General features: G+C 35.8%; 1 protein-coding gene across 1 annotated transcript; it reads left to right on the top strand.

The window, feature by feature from the left end:
- The first annotated feature begins 9,721 nt into the window (after window positions 1-9,721).
- Window positions 9,722-14,846, top strand: DMRTA1 (DMRT like family A1). Its single transcript, XM_036856842.1, has 2 exons — window positions 9,722-10,644; window positions 13,933-14,846. The coding sequence occupies exons 1-2, from the start codon at window positions 9,996-9,998 to the stop codon at window positions 14,778-14,780; spliced, it is 1,497 nt and encodes a 498-aa protein (XP_036712737.1). The 5' UTR covers window positions 9,722-9,995; the 3' UTR covers window positions 14,781-14,846.
- Window positions 14,847-17,582: the final 2,736 nt, after the last annotated feature.

Raw genomic sequence — 17,582 nt, 5'->3', positions numbered from 1 at the left:
AGAGACTAGTAATCGTTTATGGCGCTCAGTCTAACCGGGGGGTTGAAATGCTATGTAAAATTGTGTTCACATGTGCATATATTTCAGATTCTCATAGACTTTGTCCAATTCTTAAAGTAACTGACAGGAAAAAAAAGCATCTAAAACTACATTTTATAGAGGAGAAAGCCAGTGCCTTGGGAACCAAGGCCTTTTCCCAAATCACACAAAATTTTAGTGGGAGCAATTTGTATTATTATGGCGTTCATTTCATTCTGAAGTCCATAAAATCAAACTAGAGATATTAAGACTTTTTTTTTTACTGTTAAAGTCATTTATCAGGCTCATTGTGTCTGCTGCATGGCTTTACTGTACTATTTGGGTGCTTTGGCAGAGCTTTAAATTTTTTTTAATGAGAAAAATTCAGAAAGTAAGGGGAGATAGATATCTTTGCCTTACTGGGAAAAATAAACAAACAGCTATTAAAATGAAGTTTATCAAATTAGATATTGAGAGGAAAGGTACGTTAGCATTTTGCATTGCACTAACCCCAAGCTAACATGATCAGTTCAAACCTGAGAAGTGGAATGTGTCCACTCTTTTTCTGTTTTTCTGTTTCAGAAGTGAATAGACATCTCGATAGAGCCCAGCTGCTATTTCCATTGACTTAATGAGTTTCTTAGTGCACCCCATTGTGCCTCAGTATTAGAGAAACATATGGCACATTTAACTCTTAACTATGGATTTATCTGACTTTTTATTGTGTATTTTCCACCTGTGACTCTATAGATTCTTTAAGAAATCACATATATATGTATATATATATGATTAATATGATTCTATAATACATGCCAGTTGTGCTATTCAAATGGATATATGAATGAAATAGCTTTTTCTTCTTAAATGTTGCCAATAACTGTATGTTCTAGAAGAAAAAAACTAAAAACAACATAAAACCCCTCATTTTAAAGCAATTGTGAATGTTTAAGACTTTTTTTTTTAACATCTTTATTGGAGTGTAATTGCTTTACAATGGTGTGTTAGTTTCTGCTTTATAACAAAGTGAATCAGCTATACATATACATATATCCCCGTATCTCCTCCCTCTTGCATCTCCCTCCCACCCTCCCTATCCCACCCCTCTAGGTGGTCACAAAGCACCAAGCTGATCTCCCTGTGCTATGCGGCTGCTTCCTAGTAGCTATCTATTTTACATTTGGTAGTATATATAAGTCCATGCCACTCTCTCACTTCGTCCCAGCTTACGCTTCCCCCTGTGTCCTCAAGTCCATTCTCTACATCTGCATCTTTATTCCTGTCTAGACGTTTTTTTAAAGTAATAAAAATATAGAAAAAGGTACAACAAAAAGGTTTAAAATCAGTAACTTGATCAACTAGGCAGGATATCATGAAATAATTGCATAAATGACCTAAAAAACATGGGCATTCTTACAAAGGTATTGGGTCAATAAAAGATGTCTTAAGAACAGAAATGCAGTCAGTCTGGGATTCAGGAAAAATGGGAGGAGAACATGAATAAATAGATAGGTTTCTTTATTTTTATTCTGATAATGATTTTCCTGAACCTCATTTGACATTGAATCTCAAGTTACAAGTCTTCGTGTAAATCTTAATACACCATTATAGATGACTAATTAAAGTAAAGCTCAACATGAGAATTAAGTCATTCCCTGGGGCCACCTGAAAGAGCCCAATGTTAACTGCATATGGCACTGGGTTTTGATGTGCAGCTATTATTTTCCAAGCTTTGACTTTGAAGACATTGATCAAAAACTGCCACCTCCTACCATGCACAATAACTCTGTCAGAGGCCTGACAACACCTCATAACAACCACCTTATGCTCACAAAGACATGAATTTCAAAACCAAAAGATGTGAATGGCTAGGAGCCAGGGAGGAACTGATTTACTGAATTTACCTCTTATTTAGAATCCTTGTGAATGGAAGCCATTTTCTTACTCACACTGCTTTTTAATTGGAACACTTCTAATGAAAGCTCCAGAAGACAGACTCTGGCACAGGAAAAGATAGAAGAGCAAAAAGCAGACATGTATAACATCTTTCAAAGTTAATTTCATCATATTTTATAACAATAATGAACAAAAAACTACTTTCTAGATCCTGCGGCAATTCCTCATGAATAAATAGGGATTTGAGGATATTTGAGGAATTGACTTACGTATCTTGTTTGTGTTCAGTTATTGGAATACAGTAGGAACTAACTCATTAAAATGTATCTTTTTTTGTTAACTATTTTGCTTTCCAAAAAGGGCACATATGAACTTCTCTTTTGTCAATTTTTATTTTATGAAACCTTTAATTATTTTTTTTCTAATGCTGAATGGCAAGGTCTCACAATAGTTACCTTGAGAGGAAAAGATCACCTTTGAATAGAATGTCAGGTTTTGACAGGAGTAGACGTTAGTATCTAATCTGACTTTAGTGGTGCTTGAAAATAAAAGGAAAACATGTTTCAAATTTCTAATGGTATAAATAAATAATAGCAAAAATTTTTGCCTTGATTTCTGTCTTATTGTTATTTACATGGTAGGATGTGAGAAAGAAAGGGGAAAGCAATAAAAATTCCATCATTAAACTCTACTAAAAGAAGATATGTAAACTGGAATTTTGAATTTCTCTTTTTAATGTCATACCTTTTTTTAAAAATGGAACTGTTGTTAACTGAAAGAATAGTTGCATTTTCAAGATTGCTTATGACTTAGCCAGTAAGCGCCTCTTCTGAGTAACTGTATTACGAACAACTCTACCTAACAGGTTGCTTTGTGAGTCTCTATTACAGTGGAAGCTAGCCTAACTTCTGGGGAGAAGCATGAGTGTAAAGGAGTCTGAATATTAGAGTATTTTGAGGACTTATTCTTTTTAAAACTATAATTTTCTCGTTTGTAAAACCAGGATAATATAATTGGCCTCAATTAGCTGATCATGAGAATTAAATGACATAATATATATAGGGCCTGAGCATAGTGCATAACACACAATAACCAGCTCTTAAAGGGTAGCTATAATAATGAGAAAGAGAGATGGTCTTCATATACCAAGATCCTTTAAGGTGGTAGAATTTTTATGAAGACTTATTGATTAATGACTTGTTTTAATTAACTTAACAAGGATGCAATTTTTAATTCAACTTCTTACTAAAAGGCTTTACCATTTAATATGTGCTATTCATTCTTTTATGATCTTTAACAGCCACGTAAAGGGCTTTCACGTACTTTCTGAGTGAAACTGTATTGCTGTCTGTTTAAAGACTGAATTCTGAGGAAATGTTTCCACATACATTAATTTATGAAGGTGGATTCTATTCAGTGTAAGACAAGTCACAAAGCTTATCTCAGTGCCTGAGCATGAATTTCCTTTAAATATCCTGTGAGTTAAAAAACAAGAGTTTCATAAGTTCTGAGCCCTATTTACACAGTAGGCTTAGATCTATTAGAGTAAACTAAATAAAGAGCATAGCTTTTGAACATGTGCTTATTCAATTAACCACAATGGCACCAACGTTTCTTGTTACAGTCTTTAAGTCAATAGCACTCCTTTATAAAGAATTGTTTCAATCAGCAAGTTCACAAAAGGCCATGTAATTTACTCAAAGAACCATCAGGGTATGTTACAATGATTGGAACTTTTGCAATGTTTTGCTTCAGTTCCCCCCAGTCATACTCAACCAGAGATTTGCAAAATGGTAATTATCTTTCTATGAACTGAAACCATGTAGAATTATTTTCCTAATGGAACTCTGGGTTATCACTGTTATTTCAGGAGAAAGCGGCATCAATTTCCTAGTTAAAAAAACCACTACCATTAAAAGAAAAAAATACATGGGATAATGATGAAATGAACTGCATATTAGAATTCAAATTCATATGAGCTCTTCAGGAAAAAAGTTAGTAGCGTAAGTCAAAAGTTTAAAAAATATCCATAACCTTTAATTATGTACTTTTATTTATAGAAATTTATTCTAAAGAGATAATTTGTAATTTAGAAAACATTTTCAAGCTCACGTATTCATCCCCTTCTTACTTAAAATGGAAAAAATGACACATTATAAATATCCTTTATTAGAAGAATTAAGTAATTATTGTATGACTAAATAATGGAAAATTATATGGCTATTAGAGATGATGTTTGCAAAAGCTATTTAAAATGGAAAATGTTTGTATCACAATATTAAATTAAAAGTGTTATGTATACAATATTATCATAACCTTTTTGTATGAAGAAAAAAGATTACAAGCAAATGCACTGACACATTAAATTCATCACATTCATAAGCAATTATGTGTTCTTAGATCTAAACATTTTGAAAAACATTGGAATACAGTTACAGTGGCATGAAAGTATAACTGTAGAGTTTCATAAGACTTTTTCTTTAAGAAAAATGTCAGAATACCTTATTTAATATTAAGCAAAAGTACAGAAAACAAAGGAAACAATAAACCATACTTAAAAAGAAATTACACTCCAGCTTGTGTAAACACCATGGAGCTAAAACTGGAAAAGATTACTTCTTAGTGCACTGGAAATAGTTTTCAAAAATTTCAGAGTACAAAGGAAAAGTAATGTGATATTAGTGCCTTTTCAGCCAACTGACAAATAAGTCTTGTGGCATCCATTCTTTATTTATTTTCAAAGATATATTGAGTGTTTACTATGCTGGGCATATAGAAATGGATATAGAAAAAAAAAAAAGGTACTTCTCTGTTCCCTGTCTTTGTTCGTTTCTTGAGTTCTTCATGACAGGTAAGCATCCTCAACTGGTATAAAAAGGGTCATAAAGCAATAAAAGAAAACAGTTCTACTCACTTTTATAGTCCTTGTCCCCTTGATAGTGGGGGGATAATGTGTATGATCTCCAACTGGCTTCTTGCTATCTTAGACCAAGGGATTAGAGATGATGTCCTCCAAGGAAGTCCTGTTTCCTAAGATGTACAGTGCTGTGGGGAGTTACAGCTCTGGGGCAATGAATTATATATCTCTCCCCAGCTGTGGGGTATTCTCAGAAGGGAGCCTTTACTGGTAGATATTGGTTTTGGGGGGAGTGACATTTCTTGGCCAATTACTTATATCACCAAATATGTTCATCGTTCCTCCAACAATACTCCAGGAAAGACTGTGTCCCAGAGGAGGCCTATTTTTTCCCAGATCCGGGATGCCTAGCCATTTGATGGGCCATAGTCCAAGGGCTGAAATTTGTCACTCTGCAGGCTGTGGCCTCTCAATCATGATAACACTCAATTGCCTTTTGAAGAGCCCTGGAGAAAGAGAAGTTCAGTTCAAACTTCCCCTCAAAACCGACAAAAAATATTAGCATACCAGCATGGTTCTGGGAAGCCTTGGAGCAGATGGGCTATATAAGGTGTGCTCACATATATTCTGAAGCCGTGAAGTGAACTGCATATGTTTATGTACAAAAGAATAAGCAATTTAGAGCCTTTCCTTCCAAATCCCCAGTCTTCTTGCCAGGACAAGCTAAGCATGTCCTCTTTAACTTTCCTTTACCACACGTTAGCACAAGATATTCTACCAGGAGGAGAGATGCTTTGACTGAGGCCTTAGTGGGGGTAGTAATGATGTTCTTCAGAGATCAAGAACATTAATGAAAAATAACTTCAGACTAGACTTGGCAAATGAAATGACTCACAGACTTGGAAATATCCTTGTATATGACTTAATGTTTTCAGTTGCCAGTGGGAAAAGTGAAGCTGAGAGAATAAGTGTCTTGCCTAAGATCTTTATAGCTTAGTATAAAGCTAAGAGCCAGGCCTGTTTTTCAGTTGCTGATTCACACTTCCACATCTCTGTGCTGAGTGGTTGGCGTGGTGAACCAACGAAAAATGGCAGTTGACTATAAGAGTTTAAAATGAACAAGGAATTGGAATAAAAATGAATAATAATTTAAAAAGGAGATGCATACATGTTTTTGAGCTTGGGAGAAATTCTGTTAGCTTCCCTTCCTTCCTTCTGATATGCTCTACGTTTCCCATTTATCAGACTAGTCTTTTTTTCTTTTACTTTCTTTAGAATAAATTTGTAAATGACGTATTTGTGATACTTGTATACAGTTTAATTAAAAATGATGTTTCTTCTTATCACTTTTTCACTTGATGAAACTGTTGCCATTACTAAATTACAGCTGTTAACATCTTAGTGATTTATAACAATAGTCACAGTACTAAGTTGCTGTTAGATGGGGTAAAAAGGGGGAAAAAAAGTATACATAATTTAAGAAAAAGAGCACAAAGTACTATTATGAGAGGAGAAGAGGTCAGGCTTTCCACTGTGTTCGAGAAGAAATACAAGTTTTTAAAATCATTGCTTTAGCTTTGGGTGATAAGATTAGGATTATCTTTGCTCAGAATGCTATTCTATGCCATTCTTCTTCCAGAGGTAACAAGGAGCTTTATTTTTTAATAACAGCTTTATCAGAGTATAATTGAGGTACAATAAACTGCACATATTTAATATACACAATTGGTAAATTTTGATGTATGTATACACAAGTAAAGCCAACTACCATGATGAAAATAATTAACATATTTGTCGTCTCCACAAGTTTTCTTTTGGTCCTTTGTAAAGCCTCTTGCCCATCTTTCACTGCCCCTCCACAGCCTGTTCACAGGAGCTGCTGATGTGTTGACTGTCACTCTAGATCTCTAGGATTTTATATAAATTACATAGTATATACTCATTTTGTCTTTTTTTCTCTCAGAATAATTATTTTTAGATTCATTCATGTCATAGCATATATCAATGTACTTTTGTTTGTTCCGTTACATGGTTATACCAACTGTTGATGGACATCTGGGCTTTTCCAGTTTCCTGCTATATGAATAAAGCTAATATGAAATTTTGTGGTTTTTTATGGACATGTGCTTAATTTCTCTTGGGTTGATACCTAGGAGTGGAATTGAATGACTGGATCATATGATATGAACATGTTTTAACTTTTTAAGAAATTGTCAGCTGGTTTGCAAAGTGATTGTACTATTTTACATTCCCACCAGCAGTGTTTGAAAGTCCTAGCTCCTCCACATTCTCGTCAATACCTGATATGGTCCATCTTTCAAGTTTTAGCCATTCTAATAGATGTGTAGTGGTACTTCATGGTAAGTTTAATTTGTATTTTCTTAGTGACTAGTGGTGTTCAGAATCTTTTGTTGTGCTTATTTGCCATCCATATATCTTCCCTGGTGACATGTTTGTTCAAATCATTAAAAATATTTGTTTTTTTCTTACGGAGTTTTGAAATTTCTTTATATATTGTATATACATGTCCTTTATCAGATATATGTATTACACCTATTTTCTCTCAGTCTAATAGTGTCTTTTGAAGAAGAAAAGTATTTAGTTTTGATAAAGTACAATTAATCAATTTGTTCTTTTCATGAATCATATTTTTGGTGGTGTATCTAAGAAATCTTTGCATTTATAAGTCACATGAGGTATGGATCAAAGTTAAATTTCTTTTTGCATACAGATGTTCAATTGTTCTAGCAAAATTTGCTGAGAAAAAACTGTCCTTTCTCCACTGAATTGTCTTTGCATCTTTGTCTAAAATTAGTTGTCTATTTATGGGTGAGTCTATTTCTAAACTGTCTATTCTGTCACATTGGTTGATTTTTCTATCTTTTCACCAGTAATGCACTGTTTTGATTATCATAATTTCATAATAATTCTTGAAATAAGATATTGTTAGCCTTGCAACTTTATCCTTTTTTTTTCCCAAGATGTTTTGGCTATGCCACATCTTTCCTTTGCATTTCCAAATGAGTTTTAGAGAGGGTTTGACAATTTCTGCTAAAAAAGTCTGCTGGAATTTTGATTGAGGTTGAATTGATCTATAGATCAATTTAGGTAGAACTGTCTTATTAAGAATGTTGAGTCTTCTGACCCATGGAAATGTTCTCTCTCTCAATTTATTTCGATTTCCTTTATTTTTATCAGAAAAGTTTGTTTTCAGTCTTTCACACATTTTGTCATTTTCCCTGTCAGTAGACATCCGTTTTATTTAAATATATTTACTTTAAGAATTATTTTCACTTTTTTGAATAAAAACCAATATCACTTGCCATAATTGGAAGATAACTTTGAAAATCAAATAAAAATAGAAAAATAGTGTTAAATTCCAGGTAAACAGTGTTACTTGCTGAGGTTCTTTTAATTTTTTTTTTGTTAAAAAGCATAATTGATAAGGCTTAACAAATTAAAATGTCATATTTACACCAAGCTGAGCATTTTACTTTATGTAATCAGGTCTTTAAAAATAATAGAAAAAAGGAATTGTTTTCTCACTAGGTAATTCACTGTACTTTAATGATCCATATAGCACTGAAAACTCATTACTCATACATTGGATGTGAGTTCCACGGTAAGGGAATAACTAGATTTTAGGTAAGTGTGGCTTGAGCAAAGATATAGAGGTGTGAGAAACTTTGGGTGTTACAGAATCTGCAGAGGTTAGGAATTCCTAGAGTGGCAGTTCTAAACCTTGGTTGTATATAATCTTCACTTTGAGAGTTTAAAAGACTCACAGCCAAAAGAATCAGTTTACTTGGTTTGAAGTATTTGTATCTTTTAAAAGTTCCCTAGGTAGTTCCAATGCTTAGGAAGGGTGGGAAACTTCTATGATAGAATGTCAGGATGCCCATATTGGGAGCATGGTGATGGTGGTGTTGGTGTGAAGTGGGCAGGTAGGAGAAAGCCCAGATTGATTAGCAGTGTCTGCCCTGGACGTCAAATAGGTGGAATGGTAAAAATGTCATTATTACTTGCCATCTTAGTGCTAAAATATCAATTGCCTGTCAAGGCAGTTGACTATTATCTTGAAAAACTGATAGAGCCCTGACTCTTCTTTTCATTAAGGAACAGACACTCATGAATTTTCTGCCTCAAATGGTCTTTTGGTTTAAAAGCAGTATGATCTTCTCTTACAATTAAAGGCATTAAATGCATATTTCAAGAGTGCATTTAATGATAGCATGTTTAAAGAATGGTCTACATGACATTCCCCAATACTGTACAACAGAAACGTGAAGTATTTTTGAAATAGTTTTAACACAGTTGCTATGTATAAATAGTTCTAGATAAGAAATTCATAAAGACTTCTTTGGGTAATAACATTTCAAAATATAACGATATATAGAATCCAAATTTGCATCTCTAAATAAACATAATGCATGAGAAGATTCTGAATGTGAATCAGGTCCCTTAAATACTTATCCACTGTTTTGACGCAGCCCTAAGACCCGTTTAAAATAAGGCACCTTTCAGGTGTGGGTGATATTTGCAGCTTGTTAAGCTGTGCTTTCTCATTAATATTGGCCATGCTACCATCCTAAAGACTTCATCTGGGAAAAGGAAAGAAAAGGAGAACTCCATGTCCAGATCTTCAAACTTTCGTAAGAAGAGCGAGGAACTGGGGAAAGAACTTCAAATCTTGCTTAATTTAAGAAGGGTAGTAAGAGGCATGGGGGGAGGGAGTGAAGGTTATCTTACAAAAAATATACACTGAGGAATAAATGGGGAAGCAGGTGGGAGAAAGGGGCTTGTGTATGTGTGTGGGGACAGTTTCTTTTGTCTCCCACCGCCTCTCCTCCCAGACGGTCAGGTCCCCACTCTCCGCCCCTGGCCCTCCCTCCCCGGGTTTCAGCCCTTGGCCAGTAGACCCGGTGGGCGGGGTAGCCTCTGCAGTCTTGCTTTCTCCTGCTCCGAAGGAGAAGGCGCGCGGAGCACCGGGCATTACTTTAGCGCCCCAGGACTCTAAGAGGCTCAGTGGCATCTGCGCCTCTTAGAGCTTCCAGCTGTGGGGATCGGTTGTCCCCCAGTTCTTCACGGGAATTGTGCCAGACTCTGTCGGTGTGTGGGTGGGAAGCAGCGGGACCAAGGCTGGTCCTCTCGGCCCTCGCATCCCAGCAGGGTTAGCTGTGGACAGCGCACTCTTCTGTGGCGAGCCCTCACCAGACACTTCTCGGAAATGGAGCAGTCACAGTGTGGCAGTAGAGACCGAACCGGCAGCGGCCCACCCCACCTGGCCCCGGGGCTGGTGGCAGCGGCCCCTCCGCCCCCGTCTCCAGTGTTACCGGTACCCCCGGGGATACCTGTTCCTCCAACTTTCCTGCGCCCGTCCAGCCTCTTTCTGCGGGCAGCCGCAGCCGCCACCGCGGGAAGCGGAGGCTGCCCGCCGCCTGCCGGAGTGGAAAGGGGGGTGGGCGCCGTGGCCGGCTACCCACGGACACCCAAGTGCGCCCGTTGTCGCAACCACGGAGTCGTGTCAGCCCTCAAGGGCCACAAGCGCTTCTGCCGCTGGCGGGACTGCGCGTGTGCCAAGTGCACCCTGATCGCTGAGCGCCAGCGCGTCATGGCAGCACAGGTGGCGCTGCGCAGGCAGCAGGCCCAGGAGGAGAGCGAAGCCCGGGCGCTGCAGAGGCTTCTGTACCCTGGACCCTCAGGGCCCGGGGGTCGATCATCCGGAGGAGGCAGCAGCAGAACGGAGAATCCCCAGACCACAGCAAGCGGCCCTGCGACGGCGAGTGCACTGGGACTGAGTGCCTCGAGACAGGCTAGTGGTCTGGCAACTCCTGCTTTTGAGATTTTCCAGCCAGATTATACAGAGGAAAAACAAGGTGAGTAGATCTTACATTTGCTCTTTGCAAAAGGAAAACGGTTGTTTTGAAGAAAAAAATCTTTGAAATAAGCAGTTGTGGCATGGAGGAGGGCAAGAAAAGTTGTTTAAAAGAAGCATTTAAGTTCTCGGAAACTGCTCTGCGATATGAATGTTAGTAAGGGTGTTAGAGACCTGACACATTCACTTCAGAAGGGCTTTCTGTTCCCTTAGGACCTAAAGCTTAGGTGATAGGATAAAGAAATGAAAAAGTCAAGTGCAAGTGATCAGTTGAGGAACTCATTCTAGGAATGGAGTTTGTGCCCAAGTTGCTGTGATTTTCTCTGTGAGAGTAGAGAGCGGGCATTGAGTGAAAAGCTTAATGAGAGGAGCTACGTTTTGAGCTTGCTCTGTACTATTTTCAGTTGTACAACCAGAGTTCATCTGATCTTGCATGGAAAACTCACTTATGGTTGGGAGTACAGTTCTTTACCTTTGGGACAAACCAACTAGAAGTGGGGAAGAGACTGAAATCTACCAAAGCATTTTTACTCCCTTCCCTTAAAATTTTTAAGCATTCTATCCCTTTTCTTCAACTGCTTTTCAGCCTCCAAAAGTGTAGGAAACTCTAACATTTGCAGTTGCACCTCTTCTCATAGGAAAGAAATTTAGGTTTTCTAAAATCAGGTTTGTAAAAACATTGGTATGAATTTCAAACTCCAAGAATTTCTTATCCTTGGGGATCTTATCCTTAGCGATTTCTTATCCAAGAAGTTTTTTTTTCCTCTTATTTATTGACTGCAAATTGTCTTCACCCCCTGTGTTAGGTAAAAAAGATTTTCTTTTTGACTAGGGTTATCCCAACTTAACTTTTCATGCTAATGTAAATCTCACTGTATTTTAGTGAATTTCTTAGTCCTAGAAGTAGGTCACTTTGGTATTTTTGTATAAATCTGAGACTGGTTGTATCATATGAAATTATAAGATAATGATATAGTAAGTTATTAATTAGAACACTTCCTTGAATTGTGAAAATTGCAGCTCTTAACAGATCACAGCATGTACTTTTGTGCTTTTGAAAAGAGTCTCTCTCTACTTAAGTAAGGCATATATGATTTTGTTTTCACCTGGGTCACCTTTTTGTCCATGTTCTAGTTTATGTCAGTGGACAAAATGGGCTTTAAACATTTCTCATGAAAAATGAAATAGGGCTGAAGAACGAAGCTGTTAAGCAAACCTGCTATAAAAAGAAGTAAAAATTAAAATTCTGCAAACTAAATTGACAGTGAGATTTGACTGACAGCTCTCTGCTAGGCATTGATTTATTTATGTGATTTTTTGGGGGTGGGTGCTATTTTATGGGGTCAATTATTTTATTTTATTGTTTGCCTCAGTCGACCTTCTTTTTTGAAAAGCTGCTTCTAAACTAACTGCCTCCTCTTATACAATATCCATGAACTGTAGTAGTCTATTTATTCACTAGACCAAGACTAACAGTGATGCAGAGGTGAATAAGATTTTCCTACACAAAAGAACATTATATTCGAAAGAAGGAAAACTATGTGTGTCCCAAAACTACCGTACAAGACATAGCATACAATGATAAAAGTAAAGTAAGACCAGCTGTAGGAGTTGAGGGAACAGAGGTGATGTAAATGATATCACAGTATTTTAAAGATAGCTTATTTTCTAGATAGTCTTATGCAATCAGTATTCCATTACATTATATTGTATTCCATAAATACAATGTAATAACAAAAATTATTTTATGCATAAATTACTGTAGAGGTGAAATTTTGATACCTTACATGTTCAGGGGGTCATATGTGGTGAATCATATATAAATAAAATGGAATGGCAGACCAAGGCTAATCTATCTTTACTTCGTTAGATAGGTTTTATTGTTTTATTTAAGGTGAAAATACTAGAGTCTTTGTGATTTTGCAGGAGCAGCACCTTTTGTCATATGTTTGATGTAATGACAGCATTTTAACCCTCAAAGTGTTAAATTGTACACACTTTAATTTTAAAATAAGCTGTAGATATTTGTTTAGAATGTAGGACCGCTCCTTGAGAAAACATAGTATTGCAAATCATGTTTGCAAATCACTGCTTTAGGCAATGTATGTTTTGTTACATTCATAAACATTGTACAAAAAGAAAGTTTGACAGTAAAACTCTGAGTACCCCATTGACATTTTACTCTTTCTAATGGAAATAGAGATAAAATATATCTATAGGAAATGTAAACCAAAATAAAATTATTTGTTATTATTTTCCTGGCATTAGCCTTGCAAAAGGTTTTTAAAGATAGTATTGTTTTATTAATATTCATATACTCAACATGTTGAGGTAGAAAATCAGGTTTTAGTGTAAAAACATTTTTGGAAAATTGCCCTTAATATTGGAAAGGAGTTGCGATTTAAAGCATACGACCAAAATGGTTTTTTACAAGACACTTTGAAAATATACACAGATTGCAGTAGTGAAAATAGTGTAGTTAATAATTTTATTTTAGAAACAATTTGATTGTAAACTCTTTTATTGATATTTCCTAGAGATTTAAAAAGAAAGTCCATATTTCACAGAGGATTATGAAAAAATACCAACTTTGTACTGTCTCTCACATAAAATGAAACATGCAAGCTCTGGTATGATTTGAGATTGGTACAGCAGTTGTCATTATTGGTTTAGATTTGAAATGAAATCAACAATTTTGTTATTTTCTCACATTATTCAGGTAACTTAATTGCAACCTGAAATGTGAGCATTAAAAAAATAGTTGTTGAAATTTATCATTAGTGACTAAATAGAATATTCATTTTCATACTAAGATTGTTCCTTCTTCTGATTTCTTATCTAAACAATTGTTCTATTTAGTTCTTTTTGCATAGGGTCATTGTGGGAAAAAAACCCTCCCGCGGATAACAACAAAACTTGGGTAACATTTAGGAAAATCTTCAATCACCAAATGGGCAAATAGTGTGAAATATTGGTGTTAAGTTAACAGTTTGGGGGTAACAATAGACTTTCATCTTCTGATTCCTAAATAACTACAGCATTTGTATATTATATAATTTTGTGATCCTGAAATGACATAATAAATAGCATTTTCCCACTGTTCCAAAACCTGCCTTTCCAAATGATCTTTTATAATTCTTGTTCATTAAAATCTCTTACAGTGATTAATAAGTATTATTGATACACTATGAGTAAACAAGTTATTTTATCCAGCATTAATTTTGAGTGGGCAGTACTGTGTTCTCGGAAGTTTTCCCTTTATTTCATTCCTTTTTTTCCTCTTCCCCAGGACAAAAAGAGAGTAAATGTGACTCATGCCAGAGTGGACAAGAAGAACTGGTGTCTAAATCCCATCAATTTACCCCGAGATCATCTCCTAAGTCTAATGATGTCACTGGAAAACAAAACGTCAGGTCATCTATTTCAGAAAACCCAAACAAGGATGATAGCATGCAGTCTCCTCATCCTGGAGAGCAGTCAGGAGGTGAAGAGAGTCCCAGGTCCCTGTCATCCTCTGATTTGGAATCAGGAAATGAAAGTGAGTGGGCCAAAGACTTCACTGATACCACAGTCAGCCTTCCCACTGTGTCCTCTAGACCAAGAGACCCTCTTGATATCCTTACCAAGATTTTCCCAAGTTACAGACGCAGCCGTCTAGAAGGCATTCTGCAGTTCTGCAAAGGGGATGTGGTCCAAGCCATTGAACAGGTCCTAAATGGGAAAGAACACAAAGCAGACACCAGGGACCTAGCAAGCTCAGGAGCATTGGAAAATACAGCTTTTCAGAGAGCTTCGAATTTAAGTTTAGCAGGAATTGGTTTTGGAACTCTAGGAAATAAATCAGCTTTCTCTCCCCTTCACAGTACTTCTGCTTCTTATGGAGGTGATTCAAGTCTCTACAGCTTAAATCCTAGACTAGGTATCAGTCCATTACGGCTGGCATATTCCTCTCCAGGAAGAGGGCTGTCTGGTTTCATGTCTCCCTACCTAACTCCTGGGTTGGCACCAGCATTGCCTTTTCGGCCAGCTTTGGATTATGCCTTTTCAGGGATGATTAGGGATTCTTCTTACCTTCCCATCAAAGATTCAGCAACTGGTGGCAGACTGTATTCAAGGCCAAATCAGAACAACATGTAATGCGTCTGCCTACCTCCCGTTCTGGAATATTTCTAGAAGCATGCAATATAACCCTCACACCCACACATACCCACATCTGTTAATGTGTTCACTATGTATGGGAGTGGATTACCGGGCTTTCAAAATGCTATATATATTTTTTTCTTTTACGAGCAGTATAATAGATTTGAGATCTAAAGACTCTTCTTTAGCATTTATTAAGTGAAAGAAACATTTAAACATTCTTTGTGCCTTGAATAAAGCCATTTCAGGGAATATGTTTACTGTAATGAATTTTTTCCCTAAGATATCAGTTATAAAATTCTTATTTTAAAACTATACTTGTTTTTATTTCATTGAAAAAAATGGAGTTTATAATTATAACATACATTATAAAGCAGTCCAGCGTTATATAACATGAAGCAGAAGGAATAATTGAAAAACTGAGGTAATTCTAAATAATTATTTTAAACTTTTTTTTTTCTCCTTCTGTTTCTTGTACACAGGAGAGAAAAAGCTTATTCAAAGTATTTTAAAGTATTTTATTCACATATAAGTGATTAGTTGTAAGTTAAACTTTTGAGAAATTTAATTCCTTATTTTTTTCTGAATGTCTTATTTTTCATTCGTCTCTGCCATTTGTGATAAGTGCTGTTAATAAAACATTTCTCTTTAAAGTAAACATTGTGAGATACACAAAGGCCTATGAAGTAAATCTTAGGAAATGAGAATGCTCCATCTCCTGGCCACTATCACTAATTGCAACTAAGTTCTGGTAGAGTATAGGAATTAGAAACAAATGGTTTCCTAATAGTATAAGGTAACCATTTTTTGAAATGGTCATCTTGGATCACGCTATTTTGAATTTTCATATTATAAAGAGAACATCTACTGTGGATGAGGATTTATATCTTTAAGTATGCTTATGCTTGTATCTGGGGGAATATCCCTTTCCAAATGTTTGTGGCAGGAATATGGCAGCCATTCTCAAAGGTAAAAATAATTTTATTCTGAAAACTTAAATAGCTGCTCATATAAATATTGATTGACTCTAGATAGATAATGCTTGCTGCATTGAGGAGAGAGAAAATATTTCCAAAGGGGGAAAATTGTCATTAAAATTTAGAGGTTTTCTTGAGATTTTAAAATTACTTTTGTTCTCCATCTAGAGAATTTGAAAGCTATTTATTTCAGTCAGTGGAAAGTCCCTGAGAACAAAACAGTTTTATGAAGTTTTCTTTATATGTCATCATTTAGTTTTTAAAGGACAGTAGCTCTATTCTATTGTCAGGAATAAATGGAAACCCAGCTGTGGTGTAAAATAATTGATGAATTAGAGATGGTTTAAACAATTTGAACAGCATGATTTACTACGGATTTCTTAAATTATGTGTATGTGTGTGTGTTTATATACCTGTCTGTCTATCTATCTATTATACACATAAGCCCTATTGGTTCTATCATCATAAAGGCTTTTCCATGGAGCCAGATAAAAAATACATCAATATTTCTAAAGTACATTTTACCAGCAAATATCATATTAGATAACTGCATAGTATCTGATGCTGATTTAAGATGTAAATATTTTTAATAGAATATGCATTATTTTTAATGGTGTGAGTGTGAGAAAGCAGATCTTGTAAAGATTTGATACAATCAATATTCATTATTTATAAAAAAAACTTTTAGATTCTAAGCCTAAAACATGGTACAATGCTTGGCAAGTAGTTGATATTCAATTAATATATACTGAGTGAAGGATTCAGTTTGGATGGTAGATCTCTTTGAGACTCTGATAAAACCAAAGAACTCTGCAAAATGGCCTACAGACACAGTTTTGAATACAATTTCATGGGATTCTTGAATCTCCTAAATGCCATTGGCCAATCAGGTTGGAATCCTTGGTGATTCTTAAGATGTTTCCATTGCATTAATTCATTTATCGAATCCTATTTTTTAAAAAGTACTAGATGCTATTAGAGGATACAGAATGTAAAATGTGCCCTCAAAGAAGTTACATTATACAGTAGAGATCTGATATAACAATACAACAGTGCTAGAGTTGCTGGATTCTTTATGTGGTTTATATAATGATGTGCATGTATCCATTTGCTTTTTGAATTGGGGAGAACATCCATTTGGGGCAGTATTCAAATTTTTAAAAATGTTTTATAATTTTAAAACTTAATTTACATAATGCTTTATACATTTCATACCCTTTACAATAAGTTTAGAACTTAAATAATCTTACAGATTATTTTGTCCAACCACTAAATCGAATGTGAGGAAATTGAGGTTTGGTAGTAGTGTTGTCCGACATCCCTAAGGTTAAAATAATGGTGTCAATCGTCAGGAGTGGAAGTTACTTCACCAGTTTCAATTAGACTATAAGGCCTGAGGAAGGATTCATGCCTGTTTGTCCACTCACAGCTTTGTCTAGTATCTGGTACATAAATAGGTGCTCAAGTAATCGTTTTCCACTGACTGAATTAATGAAAGATAAAAATATTAGCTTAGAAATTCATTTATTCAGCTATTTATTAAGCACCTACTTTGTGCCAGGCATTGCACTAGACCAGAAGATAAAGAGGTGAATAAGATACAAGACCTGCCCTCTAGCTGCTCACAGTCTGTTACCCATGTGTACAAAAATAACCAACCAACCAGTGATGGTACTATTTGACAATGTTGGTACTTCAGTGAGTTCTTTGTAATATTGCAGTTTTTGCTCATCCATGCTGCTTGAGGTCTGAACTCCTAAGCCACTAATTAGGGGTGAGAAGGAAGAGGGAGAACATCTGTTTCCATGTTGTATGTTTAGGC

This window comes from Balaenoptera musculus, chromosome 6 (genome assembly GCF_009873245.2).
Source record: "Balaenoptera musculus isolate JJ_BM4_2016_0621 chromosome 6, mBalMus1.pri.v3, whole genome shotgun sequence".
Lineage (NCBI taxonomy): Eukaryota > Metazoa > Chordata > Mammalia > Artiodactyla > Balaenopteridae > Balaenoptera > Balaenoptera musculus.
The sequence above is the reverse complement of the archived record's forward strand: the minus strand, read 5'-3'. Positions and strand labels throughout refer to the sequence as shown.